This window comes from Corvus moneduloides, chromosome 7 (assembly GCF_009650955.1).
Source record: "Corvus moneduloides isolate bCorMon1 chromosome 7, bCorMon1.pri, whole genome shotgun sequence".
In the NCBI taxonomy this organism is placed as follows: Eukaryota; Metazoa; Chordata; class Aves; order Passeriformes; family Corvidae; genus Corvus; species Corvus moneduloides.
This window is the reverse complement of record NC_045482.1, coordinates 34048818-34074255: the sequence shown is the minus strand read 5'-3', so window position 1 is coordinate 34074255 and position 25438 is coordinate 34048818. Positions and strand designations below refer to the sequence as shown.

Below are 25438 nucleotides of genomic sequence, written 5' to 3'. Positions count from 1 at the left end.
ATGCAGGTGTAGGGCTGCACTGGAGATCCAGTGCTAACATGAAGGCAAGGGCCTGGCATGGCACATTATTCAAGCTGTGACATGCTTGGATTTCTTTCAGTCCAGGACCCTCAATAAAATGCTCCAATTCCAGCTGTGAAAGTTTCCAAATTGGAGAGGTTCAGTGAAGAGAAGTGACCCTCAGCTGTACCACAGCACCACATTCACCTGATGTACTTGTGCACACAAGTGGCATCTTGCAGCTTTCAAGACCAAATAATGATCACCTATCATAACCCTTCAGTGAGGTGATCAGTTCCTCCCCTTTTCATGGATTCTGCCTATAACCAACCCATCTTTGATAATGCTTCTTCAAGAAAGACACAAACAGCTCCTCGCTGTGGGAGACATCAAGTGCATAAAAGCAGAGGCAGCGCTCTGCTGATTAGGTAACTACCCATCCAAAACACTTACACAGGTCAAGTGCCTGCAGAAGCTGCGAATGAAAAGAAGTGTTCCACTGCTTCAGGGTTTAATTCCAGTCATAATTCACCCCTTGTTTCTTGGTTACCATAAAAAACACTTTAATACTCTACAGCAAAACCTTAGTCAAGTCAATCAGCTGAGGCAAAAAGGGGGCAGAGATTATCCGGTCAATTGCACCAGTAGCTAATGTTTAAAAACATTATCTAGGGCAGACACAAGCACCTGAAAAAATCCAAATCCTCCAGCACCTCTCCACTCTTTCTACACAAATTCCCTCAGAACTCATCAGGAGAGGTTCAGGAGTTGTCCCTCCTGCCCTCATCCTCCTCAATCTGAACTACCTCAAGTTTTCTGCAACGTTTTCCACTTCCACAAGGTACAAATATTTACAGGTAACATTTTCAGTAATGCTTACCTTTTTGCTTTCCTCCATTTCATGTTCAAACATTGCATTAAAAACTGGAGATCGTGCTGCAGCAAGAAAAGTGACTATTAAATATAATCAAATGTTAAACTTACAGCAATTGAAATTACAAAATAATAGCAATACAAAAGTAGAAAGTACCTGCAAGGACAGACTTATGAGCTTTGAATTCTTGTCCTCCTACATAAAAACTGCAATCTGTAAATCTTGTTGTTTCCCAGAGATTCCCTAAATCTTCTGCTAGTCGACATTCAGGTACCTTCAAAGTGTTTGTATTAGACTGTCCTGATATATTTACTGAGTCTTGGACCACGCTTACCTAACAGAAAATCACAGCAAGACAACTCCTTCATAACTGAATGCCAACAATAATTAAATCACAGTACCTATTGCTAGAATTCCAACAATTCCAAAGCAAAGCAAAAAACAGAGAAGCTTCTGGCATTAGGCCAGAACCATAAGCTAATGCTTTACAGTTTACTTTTAAGTAACATTTAAACAAACAGGGCTTCACTTAGAGACTCTAATATTGTGTACTTATCCAACCAAAACAAAAAGAAAGAGCACAATACCACATACCACCTGACAGAAATGCCAAAGTAAGTAAGGACAGATAGGGTTCTTAGAAAACCAGTGGGAACAAAAAAAAGTTAATGCTATTTCAGAGTTAAGTTAACAGTTCAACACTTCACACACATCCGAGCAAAATATACACAATATAAATTTTTATACAGACCATCAGGATCACATGGTCACGGAATAGTTTCATAGGAACAACCCACAGATTTTTTAATATTAGTCAGTACAATATCCCTATTGTACTGACAGTTACGTTTATGTATAACCTGCAGTGTGATAATGCAAACCAAGTGCAAGTAACAGCTCCTTCATTTTTTCATTTTACTTAGTCCAGGTGAGGCCTGAATCACAAGTAATTGTTTTCCAAACAAGATTAAAAGCTGTTACTTTCAAAATACAAGATGTAGTAGGTAACTTCAATAATGAAATGCATCCTCACAGGATGTAGCTTCTGTACAGAACCAGTTCAGAAAACTGAAATACGTGCTTTTGAAGTGAATATTCTGCCATTATTCCCCATGTTTAAGTCTTTCATATAGGAAGTAAACAGGACAGCAGCACTCCCTGCTGCTTTTTCAGTTGTATTCACATACTAAGTCCTTTTAATCAGTGTGCTGGGGAAACAGAAGAGCTAAGCAGGTTTTGCTTCTCTTGTCTGAGAGCACAACCTGAGAATAAAACCTTTGTAAAGAGCCATACTACAACATCTTGATCACTTCATCTCTCAAATACAGAAAATTAGGATTACATATTAAGAGAAAATGCTGATACTGCTAGGATCAGGGCTTTGGTTGATTTCCAAAGGCATCTGGAATAAATCTGGGATAAAGCAAAAACAGCCCAGCTAAGCTTCACAGAAAGTTTGAGCACTGCAAACCAAACTCCAGATCAGAAGAGGAGGAGGATGATCCAATTATGACAGCGGCTTGGGGATATGAATCACTGCCTAATTCCCTGTATCGTCTCATACCCCCTTGTGAATACAAGAAATTCCTTTACATTCTTCCACCTTAAAAAAAAAAAAAAACAGAAGAAACCCAAAGCACAGCAAAATTTCCCTTTCACAGTAAGACTGTACATTTATAACAGCAAAAAATCTATAGAGCTATTTCCCAGTTTCCATACACAGTGATTTCAGGAGATATTCATACACACAAAAGAAGTTTTAGCTTAGCCAAGCTCATCTTCTGTTGCCAGAGGAGAGTTATGCTTTTCCAGAGCCTTGACTCAAAGTTCATGATCCCAGCTGTCCACACAGCATCATTTTGTTAGCTACAGACAGTGTCTAGGGAAAGTCACCTACACACTCTAAGTGCACTTAAACTGATTTCTGACCTTCCAAACTTCTGGTTTAGAATAGTTTCTAGTATTTATTGAGAGATGTGCAACACAAGCATTTATTACAAATCATCTTCTTAAGATATATAACCCAAGCAAGGTTTTAATTCAAGTCTCTCCCATCCAAGTGGCCTGGCATGTATTGTCTTTTAAAGATTAATCTTACTATTTATAATTAATTTAAATAAAGCTGAAATCCAACTAAGTTAATCCCATATAACTACCGAAAACTTGTCAACTCAAACAAGTTCTGTGTGATGGCAGTTAACAAGGATAATGTCCGTGATTTTCTTGATTTTGAATCTGTGGTAATCCAATAGTAAGGGTGATATAAGTGATTCCTGGGACTACTAAGCCAGGTAAGAGATCTGTGATAGCAGAGAATATGCTATTCCATTAGCAAATGGAACATCTGCAAGGCTTCAGTACTTTTGGATTATATGGGAAGGGAGAATTCAGTCAAACAGAGAAGAGTGTGTCTAAAACACTGAGGTTGTATTTAATCACTAGGTCACTTGTTGGTGGCAGCACCAGACTTCACAAAGTATTAAACTTATCAACCCTTCAGGTTCCAATCCAAGGGCATATCCAGATGATCTTGAAAACCTCTGGCAACACAGAATGAGTATCTTTGCTGCCAAAGACAACCAAATAATCTTCCTCCAACCCATCAGGAAGAAGGGCCAACCAACACAGTCAGTGATCAGTTACCTTCACTGAATACCTGCTACATCTGACAAGTTTCATCAAGCCAAGTGCAATATAGGCTTAAGAAGTGGTAAGCCAGTTTTCCAAACAGGAAACAAGTAGGAAGGCAAACATGGAAATTGGAATTTAACAGTTAAGTTGTGAAAGGACAAAAACTTCAGGCTTGTCTATAGAAACAGGTCCTTCAAACAACACCTGTCATTTCTAAGGACAGCTGAAGAGCTGGTATCACACATCCAAAGAAAGAAATTCTTAAAATATTTGGATTTCCAAGTTTTTCCTTCACCTTGAAACAAGCCAGAAGTTATTTTAACACACTTGCTGTGAACAACTAAATGTTTTACTTCATTCCACATTTATAATCACAGTAGGTCCAACATTTCACAAAAACCACTCACATTAAAACATCAAGACATTTTGTCAGTGATTAGCATCAGAATTTAAGTAACAGTGCTCTCTGTGGAAAATTCAGTATTTCTTCTACTTACATTTCTTAAACAAACTTAATCTCTAAAATTAGAGTGATCTATTCCAAAACCAAATGCTACTTTTAAGAGCTGCTCATTTACATCAAAGTGTTCATTAAGAGGACAACTTAAGAAGAGAAAATACTCAAAAGTATCTTTACAGAACCATAAAACACTTGTTATATCTGCTTTTATCACCCAAATAATTGTATTCAAAACTAATTTATCATGCAGCTAATTTAACTTGTCTAAGTGAAAATAAGATGCACTATATTTGCAATATCTAGTCTCAAGGGCCACATTTCAATTATTCTTCCTACCCAGCATAATGACATATAATTAAATTGTAATCTTGCCAAGACAATTTTACACATTTCCTGTAAATACACAGATCAAAGTAAACTTATTAGCAGTTAGAGCATCTATCATCCTCCTAAGTCACTAATCACTTTATGGCAGCCCAGATAACCAGCCAATGTATATTCAACATACAGTCCACTTACACTGCTACTTTCTCTACTTTCCATTTTTAACACTAAGCTTTTTACTTAAATTTAATATGAAAATTTAGGTTATGAACATAAATGATATTATAGAAGAACGGACCCACAATACACCGTGAAGTTAAATTCATACCACAGCTCTCAATATTAATTTTCAGTATCGAACACACCTTCTAGAAGATACTTGCATTTGCTCAGAAAACAAAATATAACAATTAGCCCAAAAATAAAGTGTTTAATTTACTGGAAAGGCCTGTTCATTGGTTAAAGCCATCAATTAGGATATTACAGGAATATAGATTCTGACCATTAGTAGGGTTTTCTTTTATAATGTGAACCAGTATGTGAACATTTCCTTCTGCTTATCCAGTGAAAACCAATCCTCTAATTCCAAACACAACTTCTTTAAATAAAAGTGACCTCAGTAAAACAGCATTTCTGTAGACAGCACACACCAGCCACCTTTGGCATAAATAATTCTACAGTCGATTCTGATGTAACTGTGACAAGTTCATGGAGAAGTCCAGCAGTTTACAAGTGATCAATTCAACATTCTACACCTCAGTGTACAAGCACCAAAACAGAAAAAAATGCAATGCAGACAAAGCAATGTATATTTTACCAAGCTTCTAGATTTCAGAAGACAATTTTAGAGCATGTTACTGCTTAAATAAACATAAATCTCTACTTATTCGAGCAGAAAACATTTTATTTAAAATTTTATTACTTAAAAATGAATACCCACCTCACAAAATAATGTAAGCTTGTCATCTGGTAGAAGACCATTAGCTTCATCTAGTAAAAAATCTCTTCGGATAAATTTCTTAAACCCCCAGTCCTTGCCTTGCACAAATCGATACGCTCTTTGGCTTTCTGATAAAAAATTGTGTACAAATACAGCAAGTTAAAGGAAAATATTAACAAATAACACCTCATTCCACATCAAGGCTAAGTGTTAATAAAAAAATGAATCAATTTCACACATTTGGATCACATGTCACGTTTCTAGAAAACACAGAACGGATTAAAACCTTTTTAATATTGTAATAGTGTTATTTTATAAAACACTTGATAGAACTTAGTAGAGCACAATTTGCAATTCAAACCATATCATCTCCTTAGATCTCTCTGGCACCATCCAGCACAAGGGGTTTTTTCAGTGAGTGTTTAAGAAAGCCAATGTGTCAAAACAGGAATTGTTTGGAGGGAAGCACCATTACAATGAATTTGTCACCACAAACCCATCCTGACAACGCTCTGCAGTTGTCATAACAATGTGGTTTGACTTCTTCCTGAAATGGAAAACCTTGTTTCACAGGTTGAAATTAGTTTAAAATACAGTAAAAGCATTAAAATAGCAAAACAGAAATAAAAGATTTCAAGCAGTAAACTCTTTTTTGTCATTGAAAGATATTACTTGTATTTACCTTTTAGCCCTAGTTACGAGAATTTTTTTTTAATCCATCAGATTTGCTGTGACCACACAACTTTTTTTTTTCCCAGTTCTAATGTTCACAGCCAAAAAAGAATTCCCACAGTCATCTCAGTGCAAACACATGTAAATTCAGTAAGATCGCACATTTTACATGGCTGGTTCACTGAAAAGTGGCCACTTGATCCGCAAATTAGCCAAAGGAAAGAGCACCATATACTTTAACTCAAATAGGAGAAAGAGGTTATTTGGAAATGGCTTTGACAATCTAAGTAGAATAAAGCACATTCTGAATTATATTTAGAAAGATTGTTCAAAATTAAGACAGCAAAAAATACTTCTGAAATAAGACCATAGGGGGAAGTGGGGAGGGATCTCATGACGAGTTCTTTAAGAAAGAACTTTCCTTTGATTCCAAGAAAGCTGGGCAAAAAACACGTCACCATCTCATTTGCTGTATGCAGAGATGCTTCAGCCTTCCAAAAAGCAATTTAAAAGTTTAAGTCAGAAGTTTGTAATAAAACCAACATGTTTTTCATGACAGAATCTGTTAAAATATCATTCCTTCTACAACCTCCAAAATGAAGCCATCAGCAAAGCCAGACTTCCCTGTACTATTGACCTTGGCAGCATCACTGGAACACACTTGACCACGTACCACAGAAAACACACACGTGTCACACACTGCCCTCACCACCAAGAGCTGGAAAAATTACATTCACAACAGCTCTTCACTAGGATTGTATCAAGCAAAATATCCTATCGAGATTTTCACTGTATTTTCAGAATACACCGAAGAACCACCTGGGAGCTGACACTGCAGGAGGTGTGAGGTCTCTACCACTGCCACTTCATCACACTCCCAGTTCAACAACCCCCCTGCTCACACAGAGCACAGAAGCAGAGGAAAATGCACTTACTGAAGTGCAGTGTGGGCTTTGAGGGTGACACAACAAACACACAACACTGTTCACATCTGAAAATCTGTATACCAAAGAAGAAAATCATATTTTAAAAAAATATTGTCTAGGCTTTTTTTGGCATCTGGATTAGTGTTTTCACATTTTCACCAACTTTTAACCTCATTAAACTGAGTGAAAAAGATTCAGAAAATCACGTTCCAAAAGGATTCAAAAATTTCTTTTTTAGATTCAGCCCAGTTCTTTATTCTGCAGACTTAGATTTCACTCTTAGCAGCAACAACCAGTGTTAACCCCCAAAATTAAGAGCAAAAATAGAGCAGCATAAAAGTGCAAATGTATTTTTCTTCTAATAAAGTAAAAATGTTACCTTGCTCTCTGTTTCATACACAGCTTCACCCCTTGAAGCAGCAGCCTATGCATGAATTACCAATTTACAAGGGACATTGGAAGTGGGGCATCATTTTCCTATCTCAGTAAATACACAGCATCTACAGCAGCAGATGGCAAATGGCTGGAGAGTCCAAGAAATAAGACTTCTGTTGGTAATTTCCCAAAGTGAAAAGATATTTATAACTCCTGTGGTGCCAAACACAGCACAGATACTATTGCAGAAGCTGAAGACACACCCACTCATAGGATTTTTAGCACTGCAGGGGATGATGAACCAACAGAGAGCTGATGGGCCAGGATTTGGGTGTTTGCTGCAGCCCTACTGTCAGGAACAATCAGGTCACTGGAGATGGGGGTCCTGGGTACAACAAATCAACAAGAACCCACAACGAACCCCATAAGGCAAAAAAGGACAAGCAGGACACAGCTAAAGACTAAAACAGGCTGCCCAGATAAGCTGTGGAGTCTCCATCCTTGGAGCTCTCAAAGCACCACAGGTCCAAGCAAACTGCTCAGGCTGACCCTGCTTTCAGCAGGGGTTTGGGGCCAGCCAGCCTCCAGAGCTCCTGTGCAAACTCAACAATTCTGCACTTCTGTCATTATCTCCAAATAGTTTTTGATGCAGTTTCACATTTTATTACAAACACCAATCCACTCCTGGACTGTGTCAAGTCCAAATGTATACATTCTCCAAATGATTCTCCAAATGTACACAAGTGTAGCTTTGCTCCAGAAGCAGGAAGCTTGCAGGGACTGAAGAAAACACCTCCATCAGTGTAAGAGGATTAATAGAGTGAAACATGCATGTGAAACATATATATTTACCTTCCTTCCAAAGAGTCCAATAATTTAATTTTAACATTTGAACTCAGTTCTATGGATTTAATTTAGAGGTTACAAGTGGGCCTAGTTACATAAGGAGAAATAGCATGAACTTTGGCTATAAACACTGCAGAACTATAGACTTTTCGTAAGAAATGCAGAACTTGCAACAAAACAGGGCCTGAAACATCTCTTAAGTCCTGGAGTAGAAGGGAAGAAAAGAAGAGATATTCTTCACAGACAGGAGTTGAAGCAGCACAAATTCAGTGCAGATCAGCATCAAATTATTCATTTTCACAAGAATCCCAGCTTTCCCAAAAAGCATTTCCAATGAAGGTTGTGCTCACAAGTTTGAAACTAAGAGCTTTCCATACATTTTTCATATCAACACAACAATTAAATCAAATCACCAGTTATTTCAAAGTCTTCTAATTCCTTGGGTACACGGCTCATGTTTTTAAACTGATTACAGTGCAAATCAGCTGAAATAGACCAAAATATTGTAAAGGATGTCTAAAAAAAACAGCCACGTATGCTTATCCTAATGAACTATAGAAATCAAACACTTCCACTGGAGCTACGAACAAGCAAATACACCTCTACTAACAGGAAGCAAGAATAATCTGCTGGAAAAACTAAGTGACAAGGACCTGGAATAACAGCAGTTGGCAACGTGCTGTAATTTATACTGCTCAGGATAGAATTAACACAGCTCAGTGATCAGAAACATGTGAAACATGAACAGGATTTTATAATTAAGTTTCTAAAAGGAAATTTAAAAAGGTATTTTTAAATTTTATCTCAGTATTAAATTCTGCTCTCAACTGAAAAAAAATTACATTGCTGATGTTCTTCAAGATGCTCTTACAAAACCACATTAATATCCCCTTACCCATTGCTTTCGTTTCTTCTCTTTTAGCATTCAGCAGGGAAAATTTGAATTTTGCTCTGACTTCACTTTTTGGACAACTGACTAAAAGCAAATACAATGACAAATAGTCTTTGCTTTCATCATCTAATCCCTTTGGATTCACTCTCAGGCACCTGAAAAAAAAAAGAAGAAATAGTAATTTTTAAATGGTACCCAGAATAAATTCAGAAATACTTTTACAAGACACAGTAATAAATGCTACTGAAATAAAGATTTCCCTTGTGATTGCCAACACTTTGAAATTAGAACCAATCCATACCTACAGTAAAACTCCAAGAAGTGTCCAAGTTTTAATATTTATTTGTAATTTAACTTCACATTTTTTGTGAGTAAAAAAAAACCCAGAAAAAAACCAAAGCACTTGCTCAAATAAAGACCTTACCACTTCATTTTGTCATTTGGCCCTGATGAAAATGTAGAACTCTTTAAAACTTCACCCATTTCTTCACGGCAAAAACTGAAGTTATTAATGGTCCACATGTACGAAAATTTTACTACTTTAACCTGAACAAAAGATCAGAAAATGTTAAGAAAATTTAACTTGCATACCAAGCATTAACTATGAGAACTACTTAGGCTGTCAGCTATAATTTTTCGATATGTCAATAACTTTAATTTGGTTTTTCTTAACAATTATTATGATAATAAAAGAAAATAAAGCCATTGGAATTTATGTAGATTACCTGTGTGTAACACCAGCTTTCAGCCACAGGTCCACTGGACATCTCCCCAGGAGGAGGTGGGGTGGGAACCCTTGACATTGCCACTTATTGCAGGTTTATAGTATCAAGAGAGCAATCCAAACTTCAGCAATTCTCCTAAAAAAAGTAATTCATACATTTTGTTCATCCTTTTTGAGGTGTGGGAAACACAAAAACTCCTATTACTGTGTTTACTAAATGATGCATCTGAAAATTAAACCTGAAAAGAGGACAATGGCTCTGCTGGGTGTCACACATTAATAACCACTGGAGCTCAAAACCTGCAGGCTGAGCCCTCACACAATAATTTATAAAAATAAGCACCTCTGCATCACACACCACCACTAATGACATTATTGACACCCCCTTTGCAAATTACCACTTTGCCCACTCCAGAAGTGTTATAACTTTCTTCAGGCTCTTCTCCTTTGATTTGCAGAATACCCAGAGCACTCAGTTATTAGTACAGTGCCTTAGTTTTCCACCCAGACATAATTCAGAAGAACACTCAGCCACCTGGGAGTAGAATAGGTTCACACAGCCCTGAGATTTCTGAATGGAGGGTAAGAAATTAAACCTGCACTTCAAGTAGTATTTTCTTTCACAGGTGCCTTCTATCTTTAACACCAACAGACACAGCTGAAGAACTATAATCAACCATGTGCTCGTTCCCTCTCAAAGGACAAAGCTGGAAAACAGCTTCAGTCAACTACCCAGCCCTGCAGAACTTTCCAACAACAAATAAAGTGATTTGGTTACGGACTACCACCACCTAACAGAGCAGTACAACTCCTTCTGCCCATCAGGAACTGAGTCACTTGCCCAGATCCCTCACAGCTGGCTACAGAGCAGTCACTGGGCCTGGCTCATGAAAGAAGGTGGGCCCATGAGAGGGCAGCTCTGGCTTCCTGGCTGGCTCTCCTTCAAGGGAGGGTTTGCTCTCAGCTGTAGACAGCTTCCTGTCACAAGCACAGCCTCTCACTTAAGCTGCTCCATTAAACTGCTAAGACGTGAAATGAACCCTAATCAAACCAGAAGAAAGTCAATTATTTCTGCCACAAAACATTTTCTCTTAGTACAGAAAGTTTATTTAAACACACCCTGCTATCACTTAAAAGCAACCATCTTTCTGCAACATTTGACTGCTTCACTGTATAGCTCTTTTTTGCTGTGACAGAACAGCATTCATTGTCTTCCTCAAAAGATGTGATTGCACATCACTAATCATGATGGAACTCTCCAGGGACAGAGCAACACTTAGAAACAAAGTTTTATGCAAACATTGGTAAAAAGACACTGCAAGAGCACATACAATTCAGTCATGATGTGAACAAGTTTATTATTCCTACAGGAAGAATTCTGTTGTGTGAATTGCTATGATCCTCACTGGATGTTTTCCCACCTGCCTTTTCTGGTACTGCTTCTCACTCACAGTATGAAGTAGCCTTTCCACATCAAAGCCTGCTGACAGGGGATTGCTCTGAATCACGTAAGTATAAGACCTTGAAAAGAAAGCTAATTCTCAGTTTTCACCAGATGAGGAAGCAGATGCTTTATAATCATATCCCTTAACGAATCTCTACCAACAGATCTGCTATGACAGGGTGAAAACAGAATATTGAATAGGTCTCCTGCAAGATATGGATCCCTGAGACATTGAAAACTAATCATAAATACAATTCAGCTGTCTTTAATAAATGAGTTTTCCCCAAATAAGGCTTGTATTTGTGGCAGCATTCAGTACTTCATTAGTACTTTCCATAAATGAAAAACAAACAGCATCCCTAAATTTAAGATAACTGAGCTTGTTTGCCTCATATTTTTTTAAGCAGGAAACACATATATTGTGCATGTTGTGTTTACAGAGCTTTTGCTAACATGTTTACAATTGGTTTTGATTCTCTGTACAGAACCACCCAGAGTACAATTCCTGGGAAGGATACCTATCCACTTCTGCTTTTGTAAAGCAAATATTAGCACTTCTATTACCCTTATTTCTGGAAGCACATCCTACTCAGTGGTAACAACTGAAGCTGTTCCCCAAACGCAACAGATTTGACATAAAACCATATCCTGAAAGGGTTAGAACAGCTTACCTCAGCCTTACTGAACCCGCTTGCTGCTCCTCAATTCTCCAAAGCTAAAAGCAGGAAGAAATACAGCCCATTCCTTATTCTGTCATTTGCATGAGATGCACAGGACTGTCTCGTCTCTCATCTGTACCTCAATTCTTCAGTCCATTAGACCAGTCAGCTTCCAGTAACCATGAAGGAACAGCAGATCTGAGCCAAATTTGCTCTGAAGTGGTTTCTAAATTGGAAAAGCCTGAAAATAACTGCTGTACACAATCTCTTTTAAGAAAGTGTTTGGTGACCTTGGGCCAGCTACCACTAGTTATCTGCCCACTCCTGTCTCACAGCTAAATCATCTTGATTCACTGAGAATTTAATTCCAAGCAAAGGTAGTTATTTGCAATTATTTTCAGGTCCATCTGTTGCCTTGTCTCTGTACCTGATCTACCCAGGGCATCTGTACTTCAGAGGCTGCTTCCACCTACTGCAGGGCCTTTATTTAAGGAAGACCTGATTTTACCTAAGTACACTTCCCAGGTCCTTTTGAATAGCCTCAGCTTTTTGTAAAGCTTCCCCTTTACAGTACTAGAACCAGACAACTGATTTTCATGACCTTCTGGTACATCTCTTAGGATCAGATTTCCACCTCACTTTTTTTGCAAGGATTTACTATGCCAATCACATTTTTAGACTGAGAAAACTGGCAGAAAGCAGTAACTTCAAATCCTTGATGCTGGGAGTCTGTGTTGAGGAGCTGTCTGTATTTTTTAGTACGCCTGGGCACACAACTTAAAAAAAACAAGGGACCAACCAAGACAAACTGAATAATGGAGAAGGAATAAACAGAGCATCTGATGCTCTGTTAACGTGTACCAAAACACAGGGAGAAGGATGGAAATGGTTTAGCAGTACTGCAGATCTGCCCCTCACTTTACTTAATCAGTTAATTGGGATTTGGGTGAGGTCATAGGGACATTTATCAGAACTTCAAGGTGAGAAAGAACACAAGGTTTAAAGATGCTGTCCTGAAGTGCAGAGATGTTTTGAGAAGGACTTTTGCAGTCCTCAGACTGACAGTCAGACCATGCTGAGTGGCCACCAATGGTCACCAGGGCAAAGGAGACCCTGAAGGTGAAAACAGAGATGCAAATACACACTCACCCTTTGTTCTACTGTGCTCTGCATGGGGAGGAGACTAAATACTACTTTGAAGACATTGTTTATGAATCATTGATTAGCCACTGTCATCAGCCCTGACAAAATGGTTCTTCCAAGTACCAACCCCTCATCACAGCCTATTAGACCAAATGGTTGGGAACAGAGAGAGCTGCAGTTCACAAAACCAGTTGGAGAATGACTGGGAGGAATTAAATCAGTGAAGGGCAGGAAGACAGGTCTGCTATCTGCAGGATGAAACAACTTAGAGGGACAATTTTCATGCTAGAACCTGCATTTATTACTCTGCAGGCTATCGTGAACAAAGCAGCAGAAATGATGGAACATTATCAGACAACAGCTCCAAGAGTTTTCAGGCAGTGCTGTGCCTGTCTGGACAGAGCTCAACAAACCAGTCCGTGTGGCCATTCTGCCAGGCTGAAATGTCTGACCATCAGGGAAAACATGCACTGGGAACAGGAAAATGAGCTTTAATGGATGGGGTAAATGAAGTTTCTGGCTTTCAAAAGGAAAATAAGATGTATTCTTAAAAGGTGTCAAGTTCCTTTGTTTGGGTTTTTTCTAATGAAGTGATATATTCATACTGAATGTTGTACAGAAGTCAGCAATGATTTAATTCAGGGTTTGTGTTCACTGTCCTACTTTAAAAAAAAAAAAAAAAGGAGAAAAGGTCAAAGGTTCTTTGCTTGTGCTTCCAGACCCCAAACACGATGGGCTTATCACTTCTTCTACTGGTCTGTTAAGGAAGGTACTGGCTTCACCTGATAATCGTTCTGCAAATAGACCAGATTCTGTTAACTCGGGATCTTTGAGGAGCTGATCCTCCTACAGTGAGCAGTAGGCAGAAATAAGATAAAAAAGGGGGATTTCTCAAAGCACATTTTATTTAGGAATTAGCTGAAGAGCTCTCCTAGTCAAACAAATACTTGTGCTAAATTTAAAGCCATCTCAAATTGATTATTGTTAATTAATTACCTGCACACAGAGTGTAAAGAAAGCACAGGCTACCTTCCAAAAAATGTACTTACAAAGATTTTCATCACAAGCTGGATCAGCTCTCTACTTTCCTAACTTTTAAAATGAGATCTTAAGATTCAAAGTGACTTCCTACATCAATAACATGACTTTCAAAAACATTATGTTGTTTCCTTCTCTAAAATTGAGTATTTATCAACATTCTAAACGAAGTTACTTTTCAACCTCTCAGAGCTAGACAAGAGCACATTCCCAGTCTCTTACATCTTGTGCTGGAATTATCTCAACTTTTTCACTAAAAAAAGCGACTAGCTCATTAAGAAAGCACCACATACATAGGAAGACACAAAGAAGAATTTTCTACACCCCCAATAATAAGCCCACAAAACACTTCATAAACCTGTTTCAAGAACAGCCCTGTTAAGAGGATGTTGGGCCAGCTCCCTCACTAGGAGCAGCTCAGTGCAACAAGCAGATCCCAGGAGTTGTGTCAGGGCAGCCACAGTGGAGCAGGTGCACACGAGGTGTTGCACATTAACCACTGACCATAGCAATGGTTTATCTCGGTATTTCAGTGAGGGATTGCAGCCAGCAAATTGCTGGTAGCAATGGCTAAACAAACTGTCTTCTGCAGAGTACCCAACACACCCCAAAAGTCAAATCCAGCCTGCCAGAACCCAACTCACAGATAGTTCTCCAAGCAAATCAGTGACCCTGTCCTGCTCCCTCAAGAGCGAGAAGAAAAGCACATTGTGAACTGGGTGATCAGTTCCTGCTGAGCCTCTTCCTTCCAGCATCCCTTCTTCCCAGGGCTCAAGCCTCCAGGATCAAAGTGGTTCCCTCCTGGGTCACACCAACAAATTAAACATGCATGTACTGCATATTCCATTTGGATGGTGACAGTCTTTTCCTGAGCAGGGCAGAACATTGCACAAAACACAAAGCTGTTATGAATTAACTTTTTGTCCCTTCTCTGGAAATACTGATATTTTATCACTGGCTGAAATAAAGATCACCTTCTGAAGCTGAACTGACAAATAACACCCCATTCCTCCAAGTTTTTATTCCTAGTAAATACATAATTCAGAAACCAAATACAGTTTGTGAAATTTTCAGGGCTTGGTTTTTTGGGGGAAAAAAAAAAATCTGAAGTCAGTCTTTCATTCAGTAAAATGAGCTCCCAAAAACCCACTCAAAATAAACAGTTACAGAGATACTAGTCTAGTTACAGAGATACTTATTTCCTCTCATTAAATGATCACCAGAAAATAAAGTATCACATAGTATTATATAATTAACATGTAAGTGTTACATGTAAAACTATCTATAAGTATTTGTTCAGGGAATCAGTTTTGTTTTTCAAATTACAGAGAAGGCAAATTCTTGGGAAAAACACCATCATCACTTCTTGGCTGAGAAAGAGTACATTTATGAATATAAAAACGAAGGAAACAAACAAAGGCAATCAAAATAGTTATGTCTGAAGTGGACATTCCAAGGCCCAAGACAAAGTTACCCCTGCAGTCTACCATGTGAAGCAATATTCCAGCTGGATGACACAGTTCAAGGTAGCATCAGCTTATGAAGGCCAAACTATTTAAGAGTGAAAAAAGCCATGTCCCTTTCTCATTGATCACAGAAGGATTTGTGTAACAGCCACCCACTACCTGGCTCACACTTATTCAGTGGCATGAAATGCCTGTGGCTTGAAATTTATTTTTTTTCTGTTTAAAAGTTTGTCTTATAAGCCAATTATGCTTACATAAATTCCTAAGATTTTTACTAGTAGTAGAAAAAAAAAAGAACTTTGCAAAAAATAGGATTTTTTTTTAATTAGGAGGATTTGTATCCCTTCACAATTGATCTTTTTGAAAGAACTGCTGTTGTATTTCCTAAACAGCTAACTATTAAACTAAGTTTCCTGCTGGATGATCCACAACACAGTAACAGATGTCTGAAAGGTCTATTAAGCTCAGGCAGTTTTGCAATTTGTTCAGTTATTATCTTCTCTGAAAACAGACTCAAGATATACCTAAGAAAATTTAAATACTGTGTTTAGCATTTATTGATTTTAATCCCCATCTATCACTGCATCATTTGAGTGAACAGAATTACTCATCCTTACACAATTGCAATCACATATATACATCCCTAAGTTAGAAAACCCATAGGTTAAGGATGTACTACACTTCACATTATCTGTGGTACTTCTAACATGAAGAATTTCTCCTTTTTTGGGGCAAAAGATGGGAACAGCAGTTGTACTACACACAGGAGAACCCTAAGACACTTACTGAAGAGGCAGCCCATAACAGTCACAAAGGTTTGAGGCTTTTTTAGAACATGATATTAAAAAATGCTTATTTAAGTACATGTTTGCTCTGGAACCACGCAATAGCAACCTAGTATACACAAACCCAAGCTCTGGGGCTTAAATCAGAAGCTCTGGCTGTTCCTGTGTGCTTCATGCTTAACATCTCACCCCTGCCATCCCACAGCTCTGCTGGAAGCCTGTGCTCTGCCAGGAGACACAACCAGCAGCCACACCACGAGCCAGTTCATGACTCTCTCCACACTGTTCCAGTGAGAAAAAAATACTACCATGGACTGGACTGTGACAGCTGAGAAACTCCACATACACCCTGTCACCCCTGCCCGGGGACAGTAAACTCCAGCAAAGAGAGGGCAGGCAGCTGGGGTCACAATCATCTCAAAATAGCTGCAACTAAGACTCCGGAATCTAAAAGCACATCCCCGTGGTGGTTCCAGCAGAAAAGCCCCAGCAAGGCAAAACCCAGCACATGGGAAATGCCCAAATTTTCAGGAGGGTGGTAGTGTAGCTATGACTGACAACACTGAAGTCAGCAGCTCAAAATTAGCAAGATAGCACCTATTAGTTGTACAAACTGTAAAGTTGAGTACACACCATTTTCAGGCTTTTCTCTAAATTTTCTTTCCTACCCTAAGCCTTTGAAAAATAAAGTTGAATTTTACCTCAGCTGAGAGAAAGCCCAAGTGCTCAGCAGAGCTGGAGCTATAACTGTCTAGTTTACATCAGCCAAGCCTACTGATAAAAATCCCCCAGCATTAGCCTTGCATTATTGTTCTGTAATACAGGAAACCCACTGTGCTCTGTATTAGATATCCCAGACCATTCCCTACAGCAGTCATCCATACATTTCCCTGGAGAAGAAATGCAAGATTATTTCTTACAGCATTTTTCATTTTCATTGCCCAGTCTAGTTTTACTGGACCCAAAATAGGGGTATTTCCACCACGATTCCTCTTGGGAAACTATTCTATTCAAATAATCTATTGCTGCTGGGGTTTGTTTCCTGGTATACAGCCAAACTGATCTTTTCCCCTCCTTAGTTTCACTCCATTACTCTTACTCCAACAAATCATTGGCATGTGAAAGTATATTAAGTGAAGACATTTTTACCCTAAATGCTTTAGTTACACACAATTAAGAGTTCACCAAATTGAAAATGCTAATCTTAACTTTCTTCTTTGCACTTGGAACAGAAGTCTGTATTAGCCAACAGAATGTTGATTTCAACCAAATAAGAAAGTATCTTTCCCTAGGAGATTCACAGCTAGTCTGGGGTGGTTTGGGTTGTTTTGGTTTTCTTTACTTCTAAAACTTGTAAGGTTTGCCAGAAGCACTGCCCTACACTCTTTGGAGACAGGTGTTTTCATTTGCTGCAAAGGAGCTGTACAGAGCAGCACGATGTTCTCCTCATTAACCTCTGCAGACTGGCATCACCTGCAAAGCTCACATCGAATTGCTACAACTGCTTTCAGCAGGCAAAAGCTCACACTCACAGATGTTGTCAGGAGGGGGGCTGATCATCCATTTGTTGCCCTGTTACCTCTCACAGCAAACCAGTGGTCACATTTGTGCACACAGCTGCATCTTGGAGATTCTCAGAGTCACAGCTCATTTCAGGTCTGCTCTATGCCTGAGTGTCAGACCTTGAGAAAAAAACAACTGATACTTTTAAGCTAGGAAATCGAGAAAAAAAAGCCCAAAACTCAGTTCTGCCAGAGGACCAAACTGCATTTGATGCTAATTTGCCCAAACAGTCTTGAAATTGAACTAATCCACAACAGCTGATTAGACACATCCTAAGAAAGACAGGCAGGTCAACAGGTAGAGCTGCACACACACTTGCTTTGGTGAATACGAAGCAGGAATCTCTAAAAGCCATCAATGCAAGCAAAACCTGACCTCTCAGAATTGGACTGCAGCTAAACTGGTTTAGACCCACAGAGATAAAGAAAATCCTAAAAGCTCATAGAATATCTTGAGTTGGAAGGACGAGTCCAGCTCACAAATTCGTCCAAGAGAAACTGGCTTCTGAATTTCAAAGACAAGTACACCATTGTACAACTTCTACCATTCTATTGTTCAAAAAACACCCAGGCACTGTTTTGCTTATACTTTAGGATTTAAGAACCATTCAGATATAATCTGTTTAAGATCCCTTTTTCCACAACAAAAGCAATTCAAAGCTTGGCAGCTCCCTGTAAGTTTCCCCACTTACAGCACAGTCTTAGTTGCTCAAGACAGAAGAAAATTTCCCAAGTAAATAGCAAGGCAAAGAGACTGGCACAGGCCTGTTGGGGTGGCTTGGCTGTGGAGTAAATAGATTTGGTTTCATCTTGAGTGCTGTCAAACAAGGCAGACCAGAAGCAGATCTGAGTCTGCTGCTCTTTGCCTCCATCCACAGAAGACACAACCCTGCTGTGAATCATCCCAACGAGGCCATCTCATCACACACAGAGCAGTGCCTGCAGTGCCGCCACAGAAAAGTGCTCTCCCAGAGCACTAAAATAAACAGAAGGAAAAAAATGCAATTTACTGTCAGGAAATCAAGAAGTCAGCCAACACCAAGTGCCGAGCCTCTCTCTACAAGTGACTCTGGAAACCTCTGAAAGCTCAGACACTGTAATTTATTAGTAACCCAGACTAACACTTGATGATGTTACTGCCATATATCTTTCCCCTCATCACTCAGTGAGCAGAGTCTCACACTCGTTGGAGGGGATGGCACATTTCCAAACACAACTGCTATTTAAATCATTAAAAATTACGCCTGGCCTGTAAAACAATATTCAAAACCCCTGATTACAGAATAAAGGTCGATTTTACTTGATGATCTTTATTAATATAACTAATCATAGCAACTAATTCTGGATATAAAGTTTGCCACACACAAATTTTGAGCATTACTGCCTATGGAAGACTGTCTTTCACTTCCGTCATGCTTTCCTTCTCCCTCCCTCTGTTGTTTTTTTTTTTAAAGGGAAAACCAACACTTCAGGAGAATGTTACTAAAAAGGGGTTTTTTTGTCATAAGCAAGACAGGAACTCCCCTAATCACAAGGCTCTCATGAGATGCAACAGTATTAATTCAAATCTTTTGGATCTATTTACTGTATTTTTTCCCCTGGATCAACCACCTGCCCAGTGGATTTTGCAAAACTCACAAAAAATGTATTTATGCAAACTTCTTCAGCATAAGAAGTTTCAGTTTCTTAGAAGCTATATCACCCATCGCAACACAATTATTCTGCTGCCATTTTTTATTTAAATTTGTTTGCTATATGCACGTAAGGAAACAGAAAAAACTACCTTGACATACTCTGCAGAGATCAGAAAAACACACTGAAAATAGATTTCATACATTTTATTCCTCTGAAACCATCATATGCCAAGTGCAGTGCCAGACCCAAGAGTGAGATCACACCCACTTGGACAGTCAGGACAGCAATGCATTACATTAACCTGCAACCACACACATCAGCCAGAGATTTCAGACAACTTCGTCTCCAGAATAACATTTTCAGAACTGAAATAATATGACTTTAAATAAGCTCATACAGACTCTATGTGGAACTTTCCAAATGCATGAAAAAACACCTAAAAATAGGAATAAATCCAGATGTACACAAATAATTTTGCTGCAATTAACTTTGCACACAGCACAGACACGTTAGTTAAAATTACTATTTCGTCCTGTTACAGCAACAGTTATTTGATTTGATATGCAAATATCAATGTGCCCACTGGTACATCTGATACTTACAAAAAGGAGCTAAAGTTCAGTATTTTCTTTATATATTGCTCCATCCCTGAAGCTGAAGCAAACTATATTAACCACCTGTTATCTATATGCGTTTCAAAACTGTTCTGGTTTTATCTTCAAGAGTTTAGATTACAAACAAGTAACTCTGAAATTAAACTCAGTTAACAAGGAATCTATCTGCCTTAAAATTTAAGAAAAACTGCCACTAAAGAGTGCTGGTTTTGTTGCTGAGGTAATGTCTACAGATGAAGTAATTCAGAGCCCTGTTGTGTTCTGTGCTGAAGACAGTAAACATGTGTCTCCTCTAAAGAATTTAAAGAAATTATTAGCTAATCTGAATAATTAGATTAATATATTAAGTGCTTGAAGCAACAAATTACTTGTGTTTAGATTTTATTTCAACTTAACCCAGTGATTTTTAACTTAAACTCTGTGTATTGAAATCATCTGTCCTTCAGAGGCTACAGGCCATGTTAATGGAGAAACCAGATTCATCAATTAGAAACTGAATATGAATAAAGAAAGCCAGGAAAATGAAACTTTTGTGAAGTTTTCCAAAGAAAAAGTCAACATGGAACAGAGAGCTAGAAAGTAGGACACCAGAGGAGAAAGTTACACCAGCTATTCCTCAGGCCAGAGGAGTTCTGCACCTACACCTAATTTCAGTTGTTCAGGAAGCAACCACTGATGGCAATCACCCCAAACCCTTTTAGAGACACCCAAGTCTAATTAATTTGCTGAACATTCAGTACACAAGAAAACAAGGCATTTGAAAGACATCAAGTACAAGTCATAGCCCCCCCCCCATTTCCTTCATCTCCACTCACAGCCCTACTCATGAATCGATTTTGCAAAAGACTTGACCAACTGGTAAGTGAGCTCTTGGGAGAGGACAAACATTAAAGGAACAACCAGGAAGGAGGCCAAGAGAAAGCTTGGCTCCCAAGTTTCACCCAGTGATCCTTTCCACTGCACAACAGTAAGAGGTTCCCACCCCATGAACTTTGGAAGTTTCCCAACTGCTGGAGACATTTACTCCACCAGCAGCAGCACTGCCTACGCCAAGAGCTACTCTGTTGCATTCTTCCTGGCACACAATTGCTTTTTCTTCCTATAAAGCAGCCAGGTAAATTACACATCAAATGATACTTCACCTTTGAACTACTTAAGAATTCAAGTCACAATACAGTGCAAAGAGCAAATGTCATGAGAACCGCGGTGGATGAGCTGACACAAACTGTTACAATTAAAAGTAGCATGTGTAGTATTTTTCACCAAAAAATGAAGTGATAAATGGTTTCTGGGAGATGCAAGGCAGTATCAAGGATAAGTAATCTAATTCAGGGAATTTGGACATGTGAGCTCTCTGGGTTATTCCATGCCAATGACTTTCTGAATCAGCTGAAAGAGTATCTCACTTTCCACTACATTTCCCAAACGCTATATGCAAACACTCATCACAACAACGTTGACAGATACATGCATGGTTGCAAAGTGATTTCTTGTACAAAACATAAAAAACCTTGTAGCTGATAAAGAATAATTTTAAACCAGGCTACCAAAAACCACACTGGAAAGCTATTAAACTTGGATAAAATAAAACCAACAGAGTTGAGGTTTATAGCTGAGGGATTTTAGGTTAAGCTCTTTCCAACACTGAACATACACTTCTGCCAAAATTCCACCACACAAGTTGAATAGCTAAAACATTACCAAACCCCCACATTTATGCACTCTCCGTAACACAGTTACACACACTTCTTAAGAAAAACACTGAACTAAAGCAAGCAACCATCTTCTCTCAGTTAAGAACATCTAAATTACCACCACTAAAATACCTCACAGAGTTGCAACAAATCTCCTCTAAGTACCGAGCACAAACCGAATGAGAGATTTCCTACTTCCATTTGAAGGGACAATTCCAATAGGAAGCCTTTTGATGTGAGTGGGACAAGAAGCAACAGAATGTCACAGGAACATGAACTGGAAAGTTTCTCAAGAAATCAAAGGAAGGAAGGTCTCCTGTGAATATGCATGTATTTTGTAGAGGGGAAAGGGAATCGTGGAATGACAGGACGGTTTGGGTTTGAAGGAAACTTGAAGATCATTTCATTCCAACACCCCCCTGCCATGGGCAGGGACACCTTCCACTGTCCCAGGTTCCTCCAAGCCCCATCCAACATGGCCTTGGACACTTCCAGGAATAGGGCAGCCACAGCTGCTCTGGGCAACCTGTGCCAGTGCCAAGAGCCAAGGTACAAGAGCCTCTTGGAGAGCACAGATAGGCATTAATCAAGCACTGAGGGAAGTGTCTTCTATTTCATCCTAAAAATGCAGGGCCCAGGACATACACAACAAAATGCATGGTCTTCATGCTTTGATTGGGGATACAGTATTTTGAAGATCCCAGGATTTTATGACTACAAGTATCAGGTTGCTGCTTCTGGGAAGTGTAACAATCTCACTTTAGACTTCCATAGTCTCAACCAGGTTTTGCTAAATACACAGGAAGCAGACTGCTTTTGACAAGGAGATAGAAATGCTCATAAGGAGCATATGAACCTGTCACAAAAACTGTGAGAAAAAAACACCAAAAATATCCACTTGTCATCAACAGGAAAATATAACAGAAAAAAGCAGGCTGAGGTAGTTTTGTAAGGCAAGACACACAGAAGCCTACGCTGTGGGCCTGGAAACATTCAACAGCACAAATTCCTAATTACCACCACTTCTACAAGGGCGTGAGATGCAAGGAGAAAAAACGTGACCAGATGCGAAGAGACTGTATATGAAAGGCTGGAAAAACAACAAATGCAGACAGAAAACCTGGGAGGAACAAATGAAGAGAAAAGTCAGTGAGACCTAAGTGCAAGTCAACTGTTACCTATTGCTGTCCTCAGCTATTTCTTCTCCACTCTAACTTACGCTGATAATGACAACTGGTGTCATTCTCTCCTGTATATTTATGTTTAGGTGCTTTCAAAGGCACAAAAATCAACAGCAAAACACAACCGATAGAAAAAAAGAGGAAAAAAAAGTAGTTTTAGAATATGTGATTTCAGTTGAACATGCAAAACTGCAAACAGCATGCACTGACAGTTGAAACCAGTGACTAGGGCCAGGAAAAAAACTTGGTGGCTTTTCAAATTCATTTTATATTTGTCTATAGCATATACAAGTTTTTAATAGCAACAAGTAGCTTGCGCCGCCTATGCAAGTACAGAATGTAATTCTTTATTTTCACTGACAGTTTAAAAGCAGACTGCAAAGTACCAAAGTTAAAAGTTTGGCAGAAAGCTGTTTCAAGGGAATATAACATCAAGGATATTTCTGGATATTTAAAATCTCAGATTTCCAGAAGAGAGTTAAACGCGGTTTCTGCTGATGTACCAAAGGCTGACAAGTTTGCAGCTTTATATACAAAAGGCATATTGTTTAAAAATTATTTTCCCTTTCCTGAGTAAATATCCCCTTACAGAGTGAGGGGGAAATACCATGCAACAGACACACACTGGAAATCCTTCACAAACATTTATGGTTGTCCTGGCCACACATCCCAGAAGGCCCAGAGAGAGAAGCCAGGTAAAATACTTTCAGAAGTGACAGTAACTGCTAAGTGCCCTTCTAAAAAGGGATATTTGTTTCCAGAAATAATAAAACTTCTAGTAAAAACAGAAAAAGGGACTTTCTTTTTTTTAAACCTTTTTTTCTAGTGGTTAAAACAAAATGCCTTGGCAGTCATACAAATGGTTTAGCTCAGAACCACTGTGGTAAAAATTCCTGTAACCATATGGGATATCTATCAAAATAATGCTTTCTGCAGAGCTGATAAGAATAAGGAAGGACCCAGCTTGACTCTGTCACAGATTGTTCTTCCTGGCAGGAGGTTCGAAACAATCCTTTTTGTTCAAATACTATTTTTATAACTCTTAACATTTCTTTAGAAAAGAACTGAAGAGTATTAGAATTGATTGCTGATTTCAGTACCTTGCAGTTAAAAAAAATACCGAGAGCTCATCGATATCACCCATGCTGCTTCCTTTGTTTTGCTGCTTTCCATTCTTCACGGTCTTTCTCACCTACTCGTGCCCTCGAACAGCCCTCAGTGTGATGCAAATTCCCCCGGACTCCCGGGAATTTCAGCAGACGACATCATCAGGTGAAACCCAGCCTGAGTCAACTTCACTTCCTGACCACGTCTAAGATGGTGCGCGCAGCCCGGTGAATCGAGGGGAGCTCTGCTCACACACCATTCACTCCCTGCCACAGCGTCCCTCAAACTTTGCCGCAGCCCAAAGACGGCAAACAACCTTCCAACCAGCCCCCCCATACACACACACCTTTTTTTCTTTCTTACGAGACGCGAACTTCCCAAAACAAACTGCACCGGGGGGGTAATGAGGGCACGGGCGGAAAACACCGCGCTGTTCCGCGGGGCTCTCCGCGGCCGAGCGGCGGGCAGCGCTCACCCCGGGCCTGCAGGAGCCCGAGGCAGCGATCGCCGGATCCCTGGATCACCGGATCCTCGGACCCCGCAGAGCCGACACCGCCCGCCCCGGCGGCCGCGGCCCAGCCCGGCCCTCCCGCAGCACCTCCCGGCGCTGCCCCGGGCCCGAGGGCACGACAAAAGCTTTTCCCCCCGCAGCCCCGGCCCGGCACGTACCGGATCGCGGTGCTGGCGGGGCGGCGCGGCGGGGCTCATTCCGCCGGGGCGGGGACGCTGTGACGGTCACCGGCGCCCGGCGGGAGGCGAAGGCGGCGAGCCCGGGCGGCGGCGGAGCCGCATCGTTGCCCGCGCCGAGTCCCGCTGCTCCCGGCCGTGCCCGCCCCGCGCTCGGCACCTCCCGGCTCCCGCACGGCTCCGCTCCCGCTCCCGCCGCACTTCCGGGAGGGAGCGGTCACGCGGCCGCGGGACGCGCCGCTTCCATCCGGGAACGCGCGCGGGGCGGGGCGGGAGCGGGCGGGGAGGGGGCCGGGCCGCCCGCGGGCTGTGGGTGAGCGCTCCCGGGATGCTGGGGACCGCAGCGGGCCATCGGGGCACTCAGGGCCATCCCGGCGCTCAGGGCCATCCCAGAGCACGTGGCGCAGGATTGCGTCCGGATGGGTCCGGAATATCTCCGCTGAGGGAGACTCCGCGCCCTCTCCGGGCAGTCTGTTCCAGAAAGGTGTTCTTCCTCGTGCTCAGGTGGAGCTTCCTGCGCCTTCTCGTGGCCTCGTGTCCTCTTGCCCGTCCAGAAGGATGGAGCACCTCTCCTGAGGGGCTGAGACAAAGGGATTGTTCAGCCGGGAAGAGAGAAGCTTTGGGGTGACCTTGCAGTACTTGAAGGGAACTTACTGGGAAGTCAGGAAGACTATTTACAAGAGCAGGTAGTGACAGGACGAGGGAGAATGGGTTCAGATGGAAAGAGTAGGTTTAGACCAGATATTAGGGAAAAAAATT

At 40.3% G+C, this 25438-nt stretch overlaps 1 protein-coding gene across 2 annotated transcripts in view; it reads right to left on the bottom strand.

Moving 5' to 3' along the window:
* SPOPL (speckle type BTB/POZ protein like) overlaps positions 1-24871 on the bottom strand; it is a 33418-nt gene extending 8547 nt beyond the window's left edge. Inside the window, exons 1-7 of one of the 2 annotated variants that reach the window (XR_004241213.1) lie at positions 24662-24871; positions 9666-9800; positions 9365-9486; positions 8944-9095; positions 5230-5357; positions 1031-1208; positions 881-936 (exon numbers count right to left, since the gene is read on the bottom strand). Coding sequence is in view for 1 of the 2 variants with exons in the window: in XM_032114203.1 (XP_031970094.1) it covers positions 881-936; positions 1031-1208; positions 5230-5357; positions 8944-9095; positions 9365-9486; positions 9666-9743 (714 nt within the window). In the remaining variant the exon portion in view is untranslated. The remainder of the gene's footprint in view (positions 1-880; positions 937-1030; positions 1209-5229; positions 5358-8943; positions 9096-9364; positions 9487-9665; positions 9801-24661) is intronic. The other variant, XM_032114203.1, reaches the window with a different exon arrangement.
* Positions 24872-25438: the final 567 nt, after the last annotated feature.